The following is a 16,228-nucleotide window of genomic DNA, read 5'->3' on the forward strand; positions in this document are numbered from 1 at the left end:
CACAGATTTTGTATTCATTCAAAATTTAACATTTTGTGTTTTGAGCCATATTTTGCTCCTGGAAAAATTCATTTTTGTTCCATGTTGGAATGGGTTCTGCATGTTTATGACTAAAGAGCAGAATTTGTTTAGCTGTTTGGATTATTTCCTTACAGCAATTATTTCTGTAAATTCATGTTGTAAAACATGCTGTCTTGAGATAGAAGAGCTACGCTTCCACTACTGTGTCTCATCTACTGGCAGTAAGGAAGTATGACTGAATCAGCACTTTCAGCCACAATTCAGTCGTATTTCCCACAAAAGTGCCTCCATTACAGTCCTTGACTGCTGCTTCTGTCCAGAATGTATCATGCATTTTGAATAGCTGTTGGGAAGTCTGACCTGTCTAGGTCCGCAGATGACGTGATCACAGAAAAACCCCCTACTAATAACAGGGATTAATTCAAGAGAACATAATCAAGGGCTAAATGGCCGCTTACTGGAATACAGAGCCATAATATCGTTACGCTTTTCAGAAAATTCAGTGATGTTTCCAAAAACACCCGAGTTGGGTGTTCAGTTGATCGCCATTGCTCAAAGACTGTGTTGAATGTCCCTTGTAGTCAGACCAGTCTATAAGCTGTAGATGTAGGTATCCAGCTTTCCAGGCTCTTCTTAAGGATATCAAATACCCTGCACCAATGGAAATGTTTATGCTGTCTTTAAAAGCTTATCTAGACTAGAAAAGCCTCTGCTGCTACCATTATGTTGCCATATCATTTGAAATGCAATGTCAGCCAGAAGTTGTTCTTGATCTTCTGTGGCTCATTTTACTGTACAACTTATGCCAAGCTGGTGAAAACCTTTCTTTGGGCATTCATACTTGGGGTTTTGCTAGAGTAGCTGGGCTGTCTAAGATTGTGGTTTAGTTAGTATGTGTGTGTCTGAAAGAAGACTGTCATTCCCTTGGACACATTTTTGTACTTTGTGAGATTGTATTGTGTTACAGGATGCACGAGTGAGAAAACCTGACGTGGAAAACTGAGAAAATAATGAAAGCTACATCTGATATTGTATATTCATGTTACCTCTTCCCTGAGTACACTTTTTGCAGTTCATGGGTAGAACTTCAAGTTAATCCTTTTTGTATATTGTTTGACCATTCATCTCTTAAGTGTATCCACCCTAGAGATAGACATTAACTGCCATTATTACTAGGTTTCTTCATGTCATAGGTTTTGGGCAACAGCTGCTAAGAAACTCAATAAAACAGCATAGACAGGGAGATGCAGGACTAAAGAGGTGAAGGAGTAAAGCATACAAGCCAAATACAGAGGTAGTAGTTTAATATTTTAATAATTTTTAAGGATAATTTTTTACTATCTCACAATATCACTGTAATTCAACACTTTTAAAAAATTTGCTAGGATAACTAAAGCATAGTAATGTGCATAACTATTAAGCAGGCAGCCAGATTGCTATCAGTTCTTTTGGCAAAGAATTACATCACTGCAGCATTTAAGTGAATGTTAAAATACATTTTTCTGTGGGAATCCTGTGGCCTGATGTATCATGGTTCTCCCCAATTTTGGACATGCATATTGCTATTTCTGATTACCTTGTTGCAGCTTGGGTGAAAACAGCTGCACACTGAAACAATCGGTACTGAGAACAAGACTGAGTTACAGAAATGGAAAGGTGTTTTGAGTAACTCTTACGTCTGTCTCACTGTTCTTTGACACAGTAATTCACTACTCCTTTCCAAACAACAAACCCGAACTCCCTCTATGGGCATAATAAGGAAAAACAGACAAAGCTTATTTGCAGTTTAGCACATGTAGATTAAACAGCTGCATCAGGTGTTTAATCACATAAATGAATGAAAGGTATGTAAGAGCCAGATGGAAAGCACTCATCATTTTGTGGGTTTTGAGCATCAACATTTCAGGGTGGTGCTCTTAGTTAATCCTGCAAGTGTTTTGCTTTTCCCCCTGTCATTTATTTGGTGCCTCTAACTGGTGGCTCTGACTGAATAAGAAAAAGTAGCTGGTGCACAGGTTGCACTTCCAGAGATACTAGCTAGCTTATAAGTAAAATGTGCTGGCTTGGGGTGGTTTTAAACAGAATCATTATGGTGTCTTTTCCTTTGTAAACCAAACAGTTTAATATTTTAACCAAACTAACTGAAAGGTATATAATCTTCTGCAACGAATGGATTATATACAAAGCCGCCCCTACCTCCGATCTGACTTCCCTACTCTTGGTTTGAATGTCGCATGAGTCGCTGACAAACCTTTGGGTAGCGGTACCAAATGCCTGTGGTTTCCCCCGTGTAGTACCTCGTGAGATGCAGCGGCCTTGCTGCTTCCAGGCGCGTCAGCTGCTGGCTGAGAGCGGCTCCCTGCTCTCCTGCAGCCCCGGGGCGATCCCTGGGCTGGGGCTGCGGGGTGCCAGCCCCCAGCAGGAGGTGCCCCTCATCACTGGGGTCTGGGGGTGCTCGCTTCATGGCTCCGCTGCGCGCCGAGCTGGGGGCATGCAGCCTCCGCCTGCTCCCCTCCCCCTTTATTGTTGTGCCTCGCTTCTATGGTGCTCCTCAGTGCCGAGGCCGGGCCCGCATGGGAACGAGGCGGGAATGGTTTGGACAAGGCTACTGCGGGAGCTCAAGGCCCGTGCGGCGCCAGGCTCCCCCGAGGCCCGGCTGCGGCAGGCGGCCCTGCCAGAGCCGGAGCTGCGGCGTGTCCCCGCGCCCCCTCTCACCAGATGGCCGACGGCACCTTTCCTCGCTGCCGCCTCCCCTTGGAACGCGACAAACCAACCTGCAGAGTCGCCGAACGCCCCGCCCCAGGCTCTTCCTTCGCATTTCTAACGGGCCGCCCGCGCTGCGGTTAACGGCGGCGTTGCCAACCGCCTCCTTCCAACGTCCCGCGGCCCGGCCCGCCGGGCGCGCGGGGGCGGCCCCGCACCTCGCGCAAGATGGCGGCGGCGGGCGGAGCGGGCGCGCGCTCTGCGGGTGGCGGCGCGCGCGGCAGGATGGCGCCGCTGGAGCGGTTCCCCAGCCCGGGCAAGGGCAGCGGCCTCCGCGCCCGGCGCCCCGTGCGGCCCGGGGAGCTGCTCTTCCGCGCCTGGCCCTTCGCCTACGTGGTCAGCAGGGAGCAGCTGGGCGGCGTCTGCGAGCGCTGCCTGCGCAGGTACCGCCGGGATCGGGGCCGCCCCTTCCGCTGCGGCGGGGCTGCGTACCGGGGCGGGGGGTCTGCGCCGGAGGGCAGGCTGTGCCGGCCGCCGGTGGTGGCGGTGGCGGCTGCGGTGAGGGGGCAGCCTGTAGCTGCTCCGGTCCCGCTCGGAGCTGCCCGGTGTGGTTGAGGATGAAGTTTCTTAGCGCTAGCCCCGCCAAGGAGCCGTCCGTGCGGCCGCGAGCGTGACGCCGCTCCCTGCCGCGCCGCGTCGCGTCGCGTCGTGTCGTGTCGTGCGGCGGGTGCCCTGGCGTGGCGGGAGGCGGGGGCCGCGGGAGGCGGGGGCCGCGGGAGGCGGGGGCCGCGGGAGGCGGGGGCCGCGGGAGGCGGGGGCCGCGGGAGGCGGGAGGGGCTGCTCCCGTCCCGGGCAAACGCGTCCTGGGCGAGGAGCGCGTCGTCTCGAGACGTGCCTTGAGTAAAACGCCTCCTTCTTCCCCCAAACTCGCACAAGTGAAAACTGCCGACCCCCCCCGTAGCTTTCTGTCCTTGTTTTAAAAAAAAAAAAAACCCGGCCAAATAACCCAAGCAAACAAAACCCAAACCCAACCAGTAGCTGTTCTGTCCATTAGCAATTTTCCAGAAAGATACCTTGTCATAGACCTGTTTGTAGGAGATCTGTATATCAATACCTGAAACGCTTTGATAGGTAATCCAAAACCATGTATAATTAGCAAGACTTGAAGAAGACTTGAAGGTCACAGTAACTCCGGCATGTATATTAAAAAAAAATATTACAAAACCAAATGTTTAGCTAATGCATCTGTGGAGTCTGACTCATGACATCAGAGTCCTTTCTCGTGGTGACTGCCTGTACCTTTTCTACTGAAGTTTGCACCTGCTCATGGCCTAAGAAGACAGGCTGAGTGCAGCAACAGGTGGAATGAAAGTGAATCTAAAGTGTTTGGGTACAGAAGAACAGGGCAAGGGTTGTTGGGAGAAATAGTGGTGTTATGAACTGACATATCATGAAAGGTTATGCATTTGTGAAGGTTTTTCTTTTTTTCTAAACAGTGATATTGTTAGAAAATAACTCAGAAATGCAGAATGATGTGGTTATTTTGTGTAAGATGTACTCTGTATATATATGTGTGCGTTTAAATTGTAGTCAGAGAGGCTCACAGTATCACAGCTAGCACTGAGCAAGGCAATAACTAGGCCTTGAAGAGAGCAACTAATCAAGGGGTTAAGAGTGTCTCATGCAAATTACCAACTTGGCAGAGAAGACTTGAGGTCTATATGGATAATTGGACCTAAGGAATGCAGGAGGTGATAAAGAAGAACAAATTCAAGAAAATTGATTGCTAAATCTTGGGCAGTTGAAGCTGTAGAACTTGTGACATTATGTCCTTTAGGTGAGCATAGCTCATTTTAATGTCATTATAATACTAAAAATCACACCTCCAGTTCAAGAAGATCCCTACCCAGGTGAACCCCCTTCCCCTGAGCATTTTTGATAGAAATAGTGACATAACCATATTATAACTATATGTAAATCACTGGCTAATCACTATAAGGAGGATGGACTTGGAAGCTTACTAACTTTATAGTTTTGTGTATAAATATGTTGTGGAAGATCTTGTTGGGTGTGCTTGATTTGTGGGAGGGCACCAAGCACTCATCTTTGTACACACCTGCAATAAATAACAATGTATCCTTCGTAAACATAGTTTCTTTGTGGTTTGGGAACTAATCTAAAATGGTAACAATATCAGTTAAATTTAAAAAGTTAAACAGGGAAGTTAAAAAGTAATTTTTCACCCATCTAGCTTCCATTGCAAAATGTACTGTGGAGAGACAGAGTTTACAGATCGAGACTGTGCAAGCTTTCTTCTTATTAATCTAATTAAAGGCAGTGGTTTCTTTGTTAATGAACTTTGTTAAATTAGCAAGTGATACATGTATCCATACATAGCTTTTTTTAATTATTATTTTTTTTAATGTATGGAAATCAGAAAAATGGTGAAGTACTCCTGAAGTAGGATGTGGAATCAAACTGTTTCATTAATTTGTTTTCATTTAATAAGTAGTGTGATCTTCATTCAAAGCCAGGTATTTTAAAAAAAACATTACTGCTCATTTCTAGGGATACAGATAGAAGTCATTGTCTGCTGCTGCTCCTGTTTTTCCACTCTGATCTTTAGGTGGCAGTACAGGAGCACAAGTTATATATATATATATATATATATATATATATATATATATATATATGTATATAAAGGTATCGTGCTCGATATTGATTTAGTATTTCAGCAATCTTGTTATATATAAAATTAATATTTGAGGCTTTATACTGCAAAGTGCAATTCTAGACTTACTTTTGTCTCCCATCTTGTAGTAGTACATGTTGGATGCAGCTTTTGGCTGTGTGAGGGGTGCTGAGGGAGCCAGAAGATGGCTAATGATGTGCCGAATATCTTATGGAATCACAGAATGGTTAAGTTTGGAAAGGGCCCTTAAAGATCATCGGGTTCCAACCTCCCTGCTATGAGCAGGGACACCTCATACTAAACCAGGCTGCACAAAGCCTCATTCAACCTGGCCTTGAACCCCTCCAGGGATGGGGCTTCCACAGACACCCTGGACAGTCTATTCCAGTGCCTTGCTACCCTCATGGTGAAGAAATACAACAAAAAAATTTGGTAGTGGTCAATTACAGAGAGTTAAGCACAGGACAGCAAGTGTATACTCCTTGCTCTACTTCACCTGGCTTAAAAATAGTCAGATGAACAAATCTTTACGTTCAGAACTACTGCATTCAATACCATGTCTTCAGCATGGGCATACTCTTAAATTAGCTGCTGGTTTATATTATAATTGTCATAATAATGAAAGTTGCCATACCACTGCTAATGTATGGAGTGCCTCCGTTAATGGTATCCTGAAAGTCCAAAAATGCCATTATGTTATAACCACAGTGTGGAAGATTTTAAGTAGATAGAAGCAGGGTTTGATTCAGAAAGAGAATGATGAGGGGGATGGTTGTGATTGTGTGATCCATCATACCACTGCGACCCTGGCTCTGCCTGAGGACACTTAGCCCTCAACTCTCCAAATGTACCTCTTTCACCAGCAAATTGGAAAATCAAGAGAGGAATGCAGCTGGTTATTTTTGCTCTGTAGCACTGGAAACTTCTCCATGAAGGTTCTGTCCTTCACAAATAAAACCAAAGATGCTTCCTTGAGTGCCAGAAGGAGCATCTCCTTCAGCACAGCACCCAGGTTCTTCTGGCTGTGCTGGGTGATTTGGAGGTGTGAGCTAAGGGATGCTCTTTCTTTACACAGATAGAAGTTTAGCATGTATGAAACTTCCACTAACACCTGAGGCTATAAAATCTATGCTATCTCCTCATTTATCTCTGAAAAATACTTCTCTTGCTGGTTAATACAGAGATAGCTTTAAAACTATGCTAGTTTCTTGAAAACATACTGTTTTGTTGCTCTGGGTGTTACTGGTATACTTGTACTTTTTTCTTTGGGAATACTGAAATGTGCAAACCTACTATTTGATTACATAGTCTTTGATTGTTAACATTAATGAATTATTATAAAATGAAGATTGTGTTATAGTTACATTTTTTAGATATAATGCAATACCCCCATTTTATAGTTTGCTTATATAAAAAGCTGCTTTTTTTTTTTTTTTTTTTTTTTTTTTTTTTTTTTTTTTTCCAGACTATTTTATTTCCATTATTATTACTAGACTGGAATTACAAGATTTAAAGAATTCCTTAAACTTGTAAAAAAAAGTTATTTTTAGACTTAGCATGCAAGTGAATTAAAGTTAGTCAGTGTCACTTGGTGCCATGAGTTTGTTGGCAGTAACATTAAGATGTGAGAGGTAGGGTGTGTTTCTTGTCCCTTCAGTGACAGTCAAAGTTCCAGACATTTCCAGTAGTTTTCAAGATGCACTACCTTATATGAAGTAGAGGAATATAAACAAATTTTACTGGATTAGTGGTAGTCACAGTGTCGAAACAGTGTGACTATAAGAAGGAAGTATGTTTTTGTGCTTCCAAGATAGGATCATCTTGGGAATTATGCTGTCACCGTTTGACTCAGGTCCGACAACAATGCTCTCGATCCCCTCCCCCTCCCACCCAGGTAGGGAAGGAGAGAGAGAAAAAGAGAGAGACTTGGCTGGATTGAAAACTAAACTACACAGCTTTAATTGAACACTAATGATATAAGAAAATATATACAATTATATACAGATATGTTCAGGTATGTGCAAGAGCCTCTCGCCTCCCCCCACCCCCAGCAACTCCCACCACACTCCCCTGAGCTGGAGCAGTTCTGAGAAATCCTGGAGCTGCTGCTGGAGAAAGCGGAGAGTGATGAGGGTCAGGAGACCTTGAGCCTAAGGGTCGATGGTGCTGGATGGATGGAGTCCTCCCCAGACACCGGCCATGGACGGGAGAGAAGGGAAGAAGAAGCAGGAAGGAAGTTGTCTTCTGTGATCTCTGACCTTCCTCTGAGCTTACGTAGATATATGAAGTGGAATATCTCTGGCCAGTTTTGCTGTCTGTCTAACTCAGCCTCCTAGGGGTGGGGGGTTATAGATTTCCCTGTAGCATCTGAGCCAGCAGAGTGAAGGTGCGACCTTGAAGCCCCAGCAGTTAGAAAAACATTCCAATGTCTTATCAGCCTAGCTAGAACAGAATGTTGCTAGTTAAAAGAAAGCTCACTGAAGAAAAAAAAAATCAGTAAAAAGGAAAATTGGCTTAATCCTGGCTCAAACCAGGACATTATCTTGAACTCCCCCCCCTCAGTTCAAGAAGGACAGGGAACTGCTTGAAAGAGTCCAGCGCAGAGCCACAAAGATGATTAAGGGAGTGGAACATCTCCCTTATGAGGAAAGGCTGAGGGAGCTGGGTCTCTTTAGTTTGGAGAAAAGGAGACTGAGGGGTGACCTCATCAGTGTTTACAAATACGTAAAGGGTGAGTGTCAAGAAGATGGAGTTAAGCTTTTTTCAGTGACGACCAGTGATAGGACAAGGAGTAATGGATACAAATTGGAGCATAGGAGGTTTAAGGTGAATATCAGAAAAAATTTTTTTACTGTGAGAGTGACAGAGCACTGGAACAGGCTGCCCAGGGAGGTTGTGGAGTCTCCTTCTCTGGAGACGTTCAAAACCCGCCTGGACGCCTTCCTGTGTGATGTGCTCTAGGTGACCCTGCTCTGGCAGGGGGGTTGGACTAGATGATCTTTCGAGGTCCCTTCCAACCCCTAAGATTCTGTGATTCTATGATTATGTGATATAAATTCATTTAGCATTTCTTGTTAATCAGTTAGGAGTGCAACTGCTGTACTCTCACGTCTTGATATTATCAGGTTTTGTGTGAAGTAAGGACAAAGGATGTGAAACAAAATTGCTTGTGAGACATGAGCTGCACAAAGTATCAGAAATTTCAGGTTCCATCCAGATGTATGAGTGTTTCCTAGGACCTGAGAAATCACACACCACCACCAACAGAAATGTTTCTATCTGTAGCTAAATGACTAATAGCCTAAAACAAGTAGCATTTTCCTAAGAAGATAATCTCCTTCCCCCATGTCATGTTGCTGGCATAGTGAAGGTTGAAGCAATCTTGCAAAGAGCAGGATAGAAATGCATTTTTCTGTCCTATGCCAGCTGGAGCCACAGGAGAATTGGCTTCCGGGCTGTGGTCCTATGCTGCCAGGAAAATCTTCTACAAGAGAGACTATAGATTGTGCTTTCCTCCAGTATCTCCTGCAGAGAAGGCCCTGAATTTTCTTGTCTAGAGGAATAAAATGCTGTAGCAGAAATTACACATACAGACTCCATCTCCCTTTCCTTCTGCTCAGTCAACTGAAGGTGGGGAAGGAGGAAACTGGCATTCAGGATAGCATTCATACTGAGTTTTCCTGGCCTGCCCATTGACTTGGTTTGCCTCTCCCACAACATTCTTTAGGGTGGTCAGGAGTTTCCTGTGTTCCTGTTAAATTCTTACCAAGGGATATAATATATATATATGTCTCCTCAACTGACTGTTTCTTTCTCTTGGAGATTTGTTTTGGGAATATAATTCAGGTTCTGTTTGCTGCAAGCCCTCTTCTTTCCATTGGACAGTATTTTGGTCCTCGCTCCGTGTCTCCTTGCTTCTCTGGATGCTCCAGGCTTGCTTTAGGCAAGGTGTGGATCCTTTCTCATCATCATCCTGTCTTTTCCTGCCTTGCAGTCTTGAGCTTGCTGTTAATGCCTTCTGCTGCCAGCCTGGCTCTGCCTCTGCTAATAACAGAAGAGCTAGAAAAGAGAAAGGCATCGTTAAAAATAAATTCTCCCAGGTCAAGTGTTTATTGCCGTGTCTGCCATTTATGGAAAATGAAATTTTAAGTTCAGTCATGCTTTACAAGTCCCTAAAGGTCTCACCATTTTGTGATTTTGTGTTTGCAATTTCTATGCTTATACTGCTCTGTAATTTGAAAAGTATCATATCAAAATTGTTGTCTTGTCAAGCCATGACTGGCAATTCAAATTGTAGTAATCTTTTAAATTCTTCTGAATTTAGTATTTACTGTGTATCTGCAATCCACACCTGATATTATATTTCTTTTCTGCATAGTGCTGTCCATCACATTGATATTTTAAAATATTAATATGTTCTGCATGAATATTCTTTGCTTGTGGTAAATGATAAAGCCATGAAAATAAGTATCTGAATGAGATTATCTTTAGTTTTTGTTTTCTTAGGGTGAATTGTAGCTGTGCAAGTACAAAATTAAAATTGGTGCTACAAGGGAAACATAAGTGATTAAAATATGGGCAACTTCTAGCTAGTGTAATATGTAATGACACAATTAGTTTCAGAAATCTCCCAAGAAAGTTTTTAATTTTGCTAAAGTTGCTGAAAGTTTTACGCTGCATTTGGGATTTTATTCTTTAAATTCTTTAAGAACTGTTAATGATATGTTGTCCATAGGCATTGGATTTAATTAATTGTTAGCATTTGCTTCCATTGTGGCTATACTCAAAATTCCCTGCGTGCTTTTGGCTGTATGCTGTATGGAATGATACTGTTTTCCCTTGAAGCATCTACACTCTTCTTCAGAATTAATCAGAACAGCCATTTTGAATTACTCAGAATTATATAAGTGAGACCTATAGAATTTTTGGCATGTCAATCCACCCCTCTGTCGCAAGCCGGTACTGGGGGGCTACTGGCTGTCAGGATAATTTTGTGACTCCCCCTCCCGATGTGGAGGGGTTTGTGAATGAGCCCAAGGGTCACACACGGCGCTGCCTCTCACGGAGGAACAGCCACTGTGGGACCGTATTTCAGGGTGGTAGTTAGAAAGCACCCCCCACCCCACCATGCTCAGAAATTGCCTCTAAAGCCAAGGTTTACTCCACAAACTAATTGGTTTATTAAGGGTTAACACAAACCGAGGAATGATATTTAGGGACAATGCAAATGTGAATGGCTACCAGGGATCCAAACTCATGGACGCAGAAAACGTCCGAACGAGAGTCAGAGAGGAGGGAAAGACCCACCTGCTGCACTCGCCACCTTTGATACCCCCTGACCCACCTGTCCAGTCAGTGTCACAGTCCAGAGCCAATGAGGGTCCATGAGCCCCACGTTAGGGCGGTGACTGCCAGGGGCACAGGATGGCCTGTCGCCCATCCTTTCTGTCCCGGACCACATCTGTTGTTTTGGGTTCAGTTGTCCTTGAGAAGCAAGTCTGTTTTAGTTCGTTAGCTGGGCATAATCAGGAGAGGCCTTCGCTGGCTTAAAAGGCATTTTGTTTAGACTTATGTGGGGAAGAAAAGAACAGTTTCCCACACCCACCTATTTGTGTTTTAAAGTGGGGTACAGAACCATGTGACAGCCAACCTGATGTGCTGGCTAGAAGCTGTTGAAAGGGCAGTTATTTTTACGGCTCCCTTGAGTCCTTGCTCTCCATCCTGCAGGCTCCTGCTTCTCATTTTGCAGCTTTGCTGCTTATCTGACCTATGATATACTGGTTCAGAGAGATAAACAGGCAGAAAACATGCTTTACCAAAATATGAAAATCTTTTAGTGTTCTTGAATCTGGCTGTCTCTTCCAACCTGAGTGATTCTATGATTGCTCAAGCTTAAGTGAAATTAAAGACTGAATATTTTTTTTTAAACTAAACTATCATCTTAGCCTCTGACTACCAGAGCACCCGAACCCTCAGCCAATAGGCAGGAAAGAACTCTTGGCTCCACTGGGGAGGGCTTGCCTGGGCATTTGTGTAGGGTTTGTGTGCTGCCTGCATAATCAGGTTTCAGCATTCAAAGGAAAAAAGCCAGAAAGCATGTTGCAAATGACTTAGGGGGCTGAGATTAGGAGTGGTTGTGGTGTATAAGTGCAGAAAAGGAACTAAGGGTCATCACTGAGAAAGAAGAGGGAGTAAAACCACTCTTACCAACTATAAGCCCATTCTTACAATTCACATGAGTGTGTGTTACTCATAGAATTCAGTTCAAATGGCTCATTCAACTGTGAGAGGTGCGTGCTAGTGATCTGAAAAGACTATTTTTGTGGTGATGGTGGCATTGTTGGGAAGCGTCATGGTGAAATAGGGGGAGAGAAATTCAAACAAGTTGTTTGGTGAAGCATTGCTCTCAAAGTGGAAGATTTGACTCAGGAAATGTTGAGCATGAAATAAACTATTTATGTTTCCCATGTAAAAATCTTTGTTCAGTCTATTTCATGCTTCTCAAAGGCCAGAAACTAACTTTATTTATTTGTCAAGAAAAGCTTGAAAGCAGCTTGTTTAACATAAAGGTTCAAACTGGAATGCCATCTTTGTGGGGTTTTTTTTGGCGTATTTTGATGTGTGGCTTTTTTTGGTTTGTTTTCTTTTTTAAAGTGCTACTTCTCCCTGAAACTATAGCACCTCTTCTTGGTGTGGCCTGACTATTATTTTCCATCACAGAAATAGAGCTTTCAGCTCCTTCTGAGATAAATGCTGTACTGAGGAACGCTTGCTGGGTATAAAATTATATATCACAAATTTTACCTCCTCCAAGTCTGCCCAATTTGTCCGTGTGTGAGGAGTAAAATTCAAGTACCACTTCGTGCTAGGAATCTTTAGTTAACATTGTCTGAGAAAGGCTGCACTGCCAGGCTAGTACAGTGCAGTTTGATTTCCTCTGAAAAAAAATGAGATTTTTATTTTTTAAATAATATTCTGTATCCAGATATTCTAAGCATTGTGTGAGTATGGGAGTGTGTCACACTCGTATGTGTGAGTGGGACTGTACTCTGTGTAGTTTGCTTTGATTTCTGGGGTGCATTGACTCCCAGGTCCTCTAGCTGTTGAAAATATCTTAGTCCAGATTTCTGAAGAAGCAGAGACAGACTGAAAGGTTAAAAAGAAAAAATGAAGTGGCACAGAAAACCACTTCAGAGATTTAGGTTCATAAGTGCCTATGTTGTTTTAGCAAATGAGACTGGCTACTTGGGTATTTACAAATTTTATCCACTTGTCATATATAAAATTGTTTTATTGTTTGATATTGCTGAACAACAGATGGAATAACTGTGGAAACAATTTCTTGAAATACTGCGTGAAACTCAACAGGTGATGATAGATTTATCTGAAGTGTTTGCCCCTGGAAAAACAGAGTCTGTACAGTAATCCACACAAGATATAGATGACTTAAGATGTAGAGCAGATACAGCAATGAAATACACTTTATCTCTAATAAAATCTATTATGGAATGATCGTGTTGTTTGTTGTGGGTTTTGTTTTTGTTTTTTTTTTTAAAGGTTTTAGTTTTGGTTTTATTCCCCAAAATAAGCACATAATAGTATATCTAAGAATGTTGCTTTCTATGGCAGAGACAGTAGATGATTTGTGCTGATGAGCACTAAAAAGGGTGACGGGTCAGGCATAGTAACAGCAAGAGAGTTACACAGGCTCTTAGTTAGCAGCCCAGTTACTGGAACAAGTGAATCTTGCCACTTCTCATATATACCTAGTATTTTATTAGACATGCAGTCAGTCTCTATATTGCTCATATGTGGGTTTTGCTGCCACTTACTAGTCTTTGCCACTTGGGCAGTAATTTTGATTGAATTACACTATTTTATGTGGTGAGTGCCTTATTCTGTATTCTGATAAGCCCAAACTACTTCAGTTAGATTTTTAATGAAACTCGATATAGAGTGCAGACACGCTGAGCACTGTATACAAAACAATTAGGCCCCTCTAAAGACTTTATGGAAATTTGGGGCGGAGTTGCTTTACTGGACTCACCTTTGTATTGAAGTGTGCTGGCTGCAGAATTCTGTTGCAAATATATTTAAAATATAACACTGGCTGGATTCACTGCTGCTGAATTAGTGCTCTTTACAGGATTTTGCATTAAAAAGAAAAAACTGTGTGGGAGGTGGTTTATCTTTGGGCTGAAATACCTATTCAATTAATTTCTCATCAATTAGGAAGTTACTGGATTTATCACGATTTAAGTAGTTTTATTTTTATGGTGTTTGTTTTATTCAGGTTTTCAGGAAAGGTTTACCCTTCTTTTGCTGTTCACTGCCTTTATAAAAATTCCTTTTGCAATAAGGCATGCCACTTTATGTTTTTACCTGAAGAGGCTGTTGTAAGATTTCTCACTTGTAAGGGTTGTCATGTTTCTTCCTTTCTGCTACCAGATGAAGCCTTTGAGAGACAATCTTCAAACACAACTTGGGATGGGGGGAGTCAATTGAAGCAAAGAATGGCAGCACTTGCCTCTTTTTGAATTGGTCTTGCTTGTGTATAAAACTGAAGATATTCTCAGCTGCTGATTATATTTTAATGCCTTTATGAGGAACACAATGAAGGATGAATTCATCACGTATCTGTAGTTCAAATACATAATTGAAGAATTAGAGTCCTTGATTTCATGCTGGCTTCATCTGTGAAATTGAGTAAGGTCTTCCATTGCCTACATATTTGAGAGATATTTTAAGTTTTTTGCATTCATCCATATAGTTAGTTGTTGATAGCATGTAAAATAGAAAATATTTTAATTATATGTTTGTATATCACCTTGAGGGCAATTTTTGACCTTAGCCCACTTAAACATCTTAAAAAGTTGTTGTAAGCAGCAGAAGGCATATCTACTACAAATTAAACAGTACCACTAGGAAAAAGCCCAACACCAACAGGTTTATACATATATTTAGATATATAACATAAATTTATAAATATATCTATTTATATACATACACGGCTTTCAAGAATTACTAAAATATGTCCTAATTCTGCCAGAGCTGAAAGCTTTGTTGTGTGAAACTTCATGGCCTGTGCAATTTTCCAGATCAGAATATTATGGTGCTAGATCATGTGATTGTTCAAAAGCTGTAAAACTTGCTTGTTACTGGGCCAAGAAAAAATGTACATGTGAGGGGAAAAAAAAGCAGCTCAACTGACAACATAGAACAACAGAAAAGGGGCGAGTGGAATCTGTATTGTAACAAACTAAAGGTTTACCTCAGGTGGAGTCCAGAGAGAGAACCTAGAGAGCTGCTCTAAGCAAAAGGGATATGAAATATTTCTGGGAAAAACTGATCGCAAAAGAAGAACATGTCAGGTTTTTTTAAAGCAGTCATCTTTCATGGATGATATTGTAATATGAAAAATTTACCAAGTCGAAGAGATAATTTAGCAGATAGAAGCTAAAATAACAGCATATGTATAGTATGAAGGGTTATGAAATATTCTTTCTGATTTTTGCATCTTTGTGTAAAAATCTCAGAAAGATTTTGGAAGGTGAGACCTATAGTTCTTACTTTGCCTGGAAAGTTAAGAAGCTGTGGGTCCTCTGTGTGCATCATGGGAACATTTAAAAGAATAAAGGGGAAATGGAAAATACAGGTCTGGTAAGATATTAATAGTTTCTGGACAAGATCTGAATTTCCTGAAGTTGAGAAGCATCTTAAGGAGAAGATAAAAACATTTTAAATGAACAGGACTTCTCAATGGAAAAGATCTCTAAGAACTTGCATGCAAACCACTGTGGAGGGAGCTGGATTTTGGGCTGGGCAGTTTTGGTTTTGTATTTGGCTGGGCTTCTTTGCATGGTGGTATCGGGGTGGTTACGCTGCCTGGAGGTGGAAGAGCATGTAAGTGTTATGGTCTAAACAAATATATGTGGATTTTACCTGCAATTCTGAATATAATTTTTCAAAGTTGTTTTTAGCCTCTTATCTTGTTCCTGAGTTTCAGGAAGAATTGAATTATTGAAGGACACATTCTGCCTTTGAACAGGTCTCAGTGTTTCATGTGCCCGGAATACAGTGGAGTTTGGCTTTCTGGTGGGGGGAGCTGATGTACGGCTCTGGTCACTTCTGTTTTCCTTCCCATTATTAATCTGCTTTGAGGCAGATGAAATAACTTTCAGAACTCCTTGCTCTTGGACATTGCCATGGGACTTCTGACTTTGGGAATATGTCTGTTCAGAGCAACTGTACTGTAGACTTATTAATTTTTAATTTTCATATCTTCTTTTTAACTTTGCTTCATGGAGTCTTAATAAGCTGTGACTGTCTGTACATATACTGTTTTATGACCCTTGTAGTTAGAGCTGTTTGTGAAGCATGTAATTCGTACTTACTCTCATATGTTCACACAGGCTTTAATTATAAAACAAATTTTCTCAAAACAGTACTTTAACAGTAGCTGTTCGTTATTGATTGAAATGCAATGCTTGCTTTTCTTCTTGGTAGCACAGGAGGATTCTATACCAGTTTTAAAAACTGCATTTGTTGGGACATTTCAATGTCGACCCATTTTACAGCTGGAAGGTAACAGCGTTTTTAAATATTCATTTTATTTTCCAGATACAAAGTCACCTACACTGTGTGTTTACCTCTCTCCCTTTTGCTGTAAATTCTTTGAGGCATGAAATAGCTTGCGAGTTGTCTCATGCTCAGAAGTTAATGAAGGGTTATCAGTTTATGGCAGATAACAACTTAGCTACAAACTGCAATGGATGCATATGCTCATTGTGTAGAATTTTTGCCTTAAGACAG

At 41.9% G+C, this 16,228-nt stretch overlaps 1 protein-coding gene across 1 annotated transcript in view; it reads left to right on the plus strand.

Annotated features, from left to right (window-relative positions):
- Positions 1-2,882: 2,882 nt before the first annotated feature.
- The window catches only part of SMYD3 (SET and MYND domain containing 3), a 398,374-nt gene continuing 385,028 nt past the window's right edge, over positions 2,883-16,228 (plus strand). Inside the window, exon 1 of the mRNA XM_051614033.1 lies at positions 2,883-3,167. Within this exon, the coding sequence (XP_051469993.1) occupies positions 2,953-3,167 (215 nt within the window). The 5' untranslated portion in view covers positions 2,883-2,952. The remainder of the gene's footprint in view (positions 3,168-16,228) is intronic.

This window comes from Apus apus, chromosome 3 (genome assembly GCF_020740795.1).
Source record: "Apus apus isolate bApuApu2 chromosome 3, bApuApu2.pri.cur, whole genome shotgun sequence".
Taxonomy (NCBI): domain Eukaryota; kingdom Metazoa; phylum Chordata; class Aves; order Apodiformes; family Apodidae; genus Apus; species Apus apus.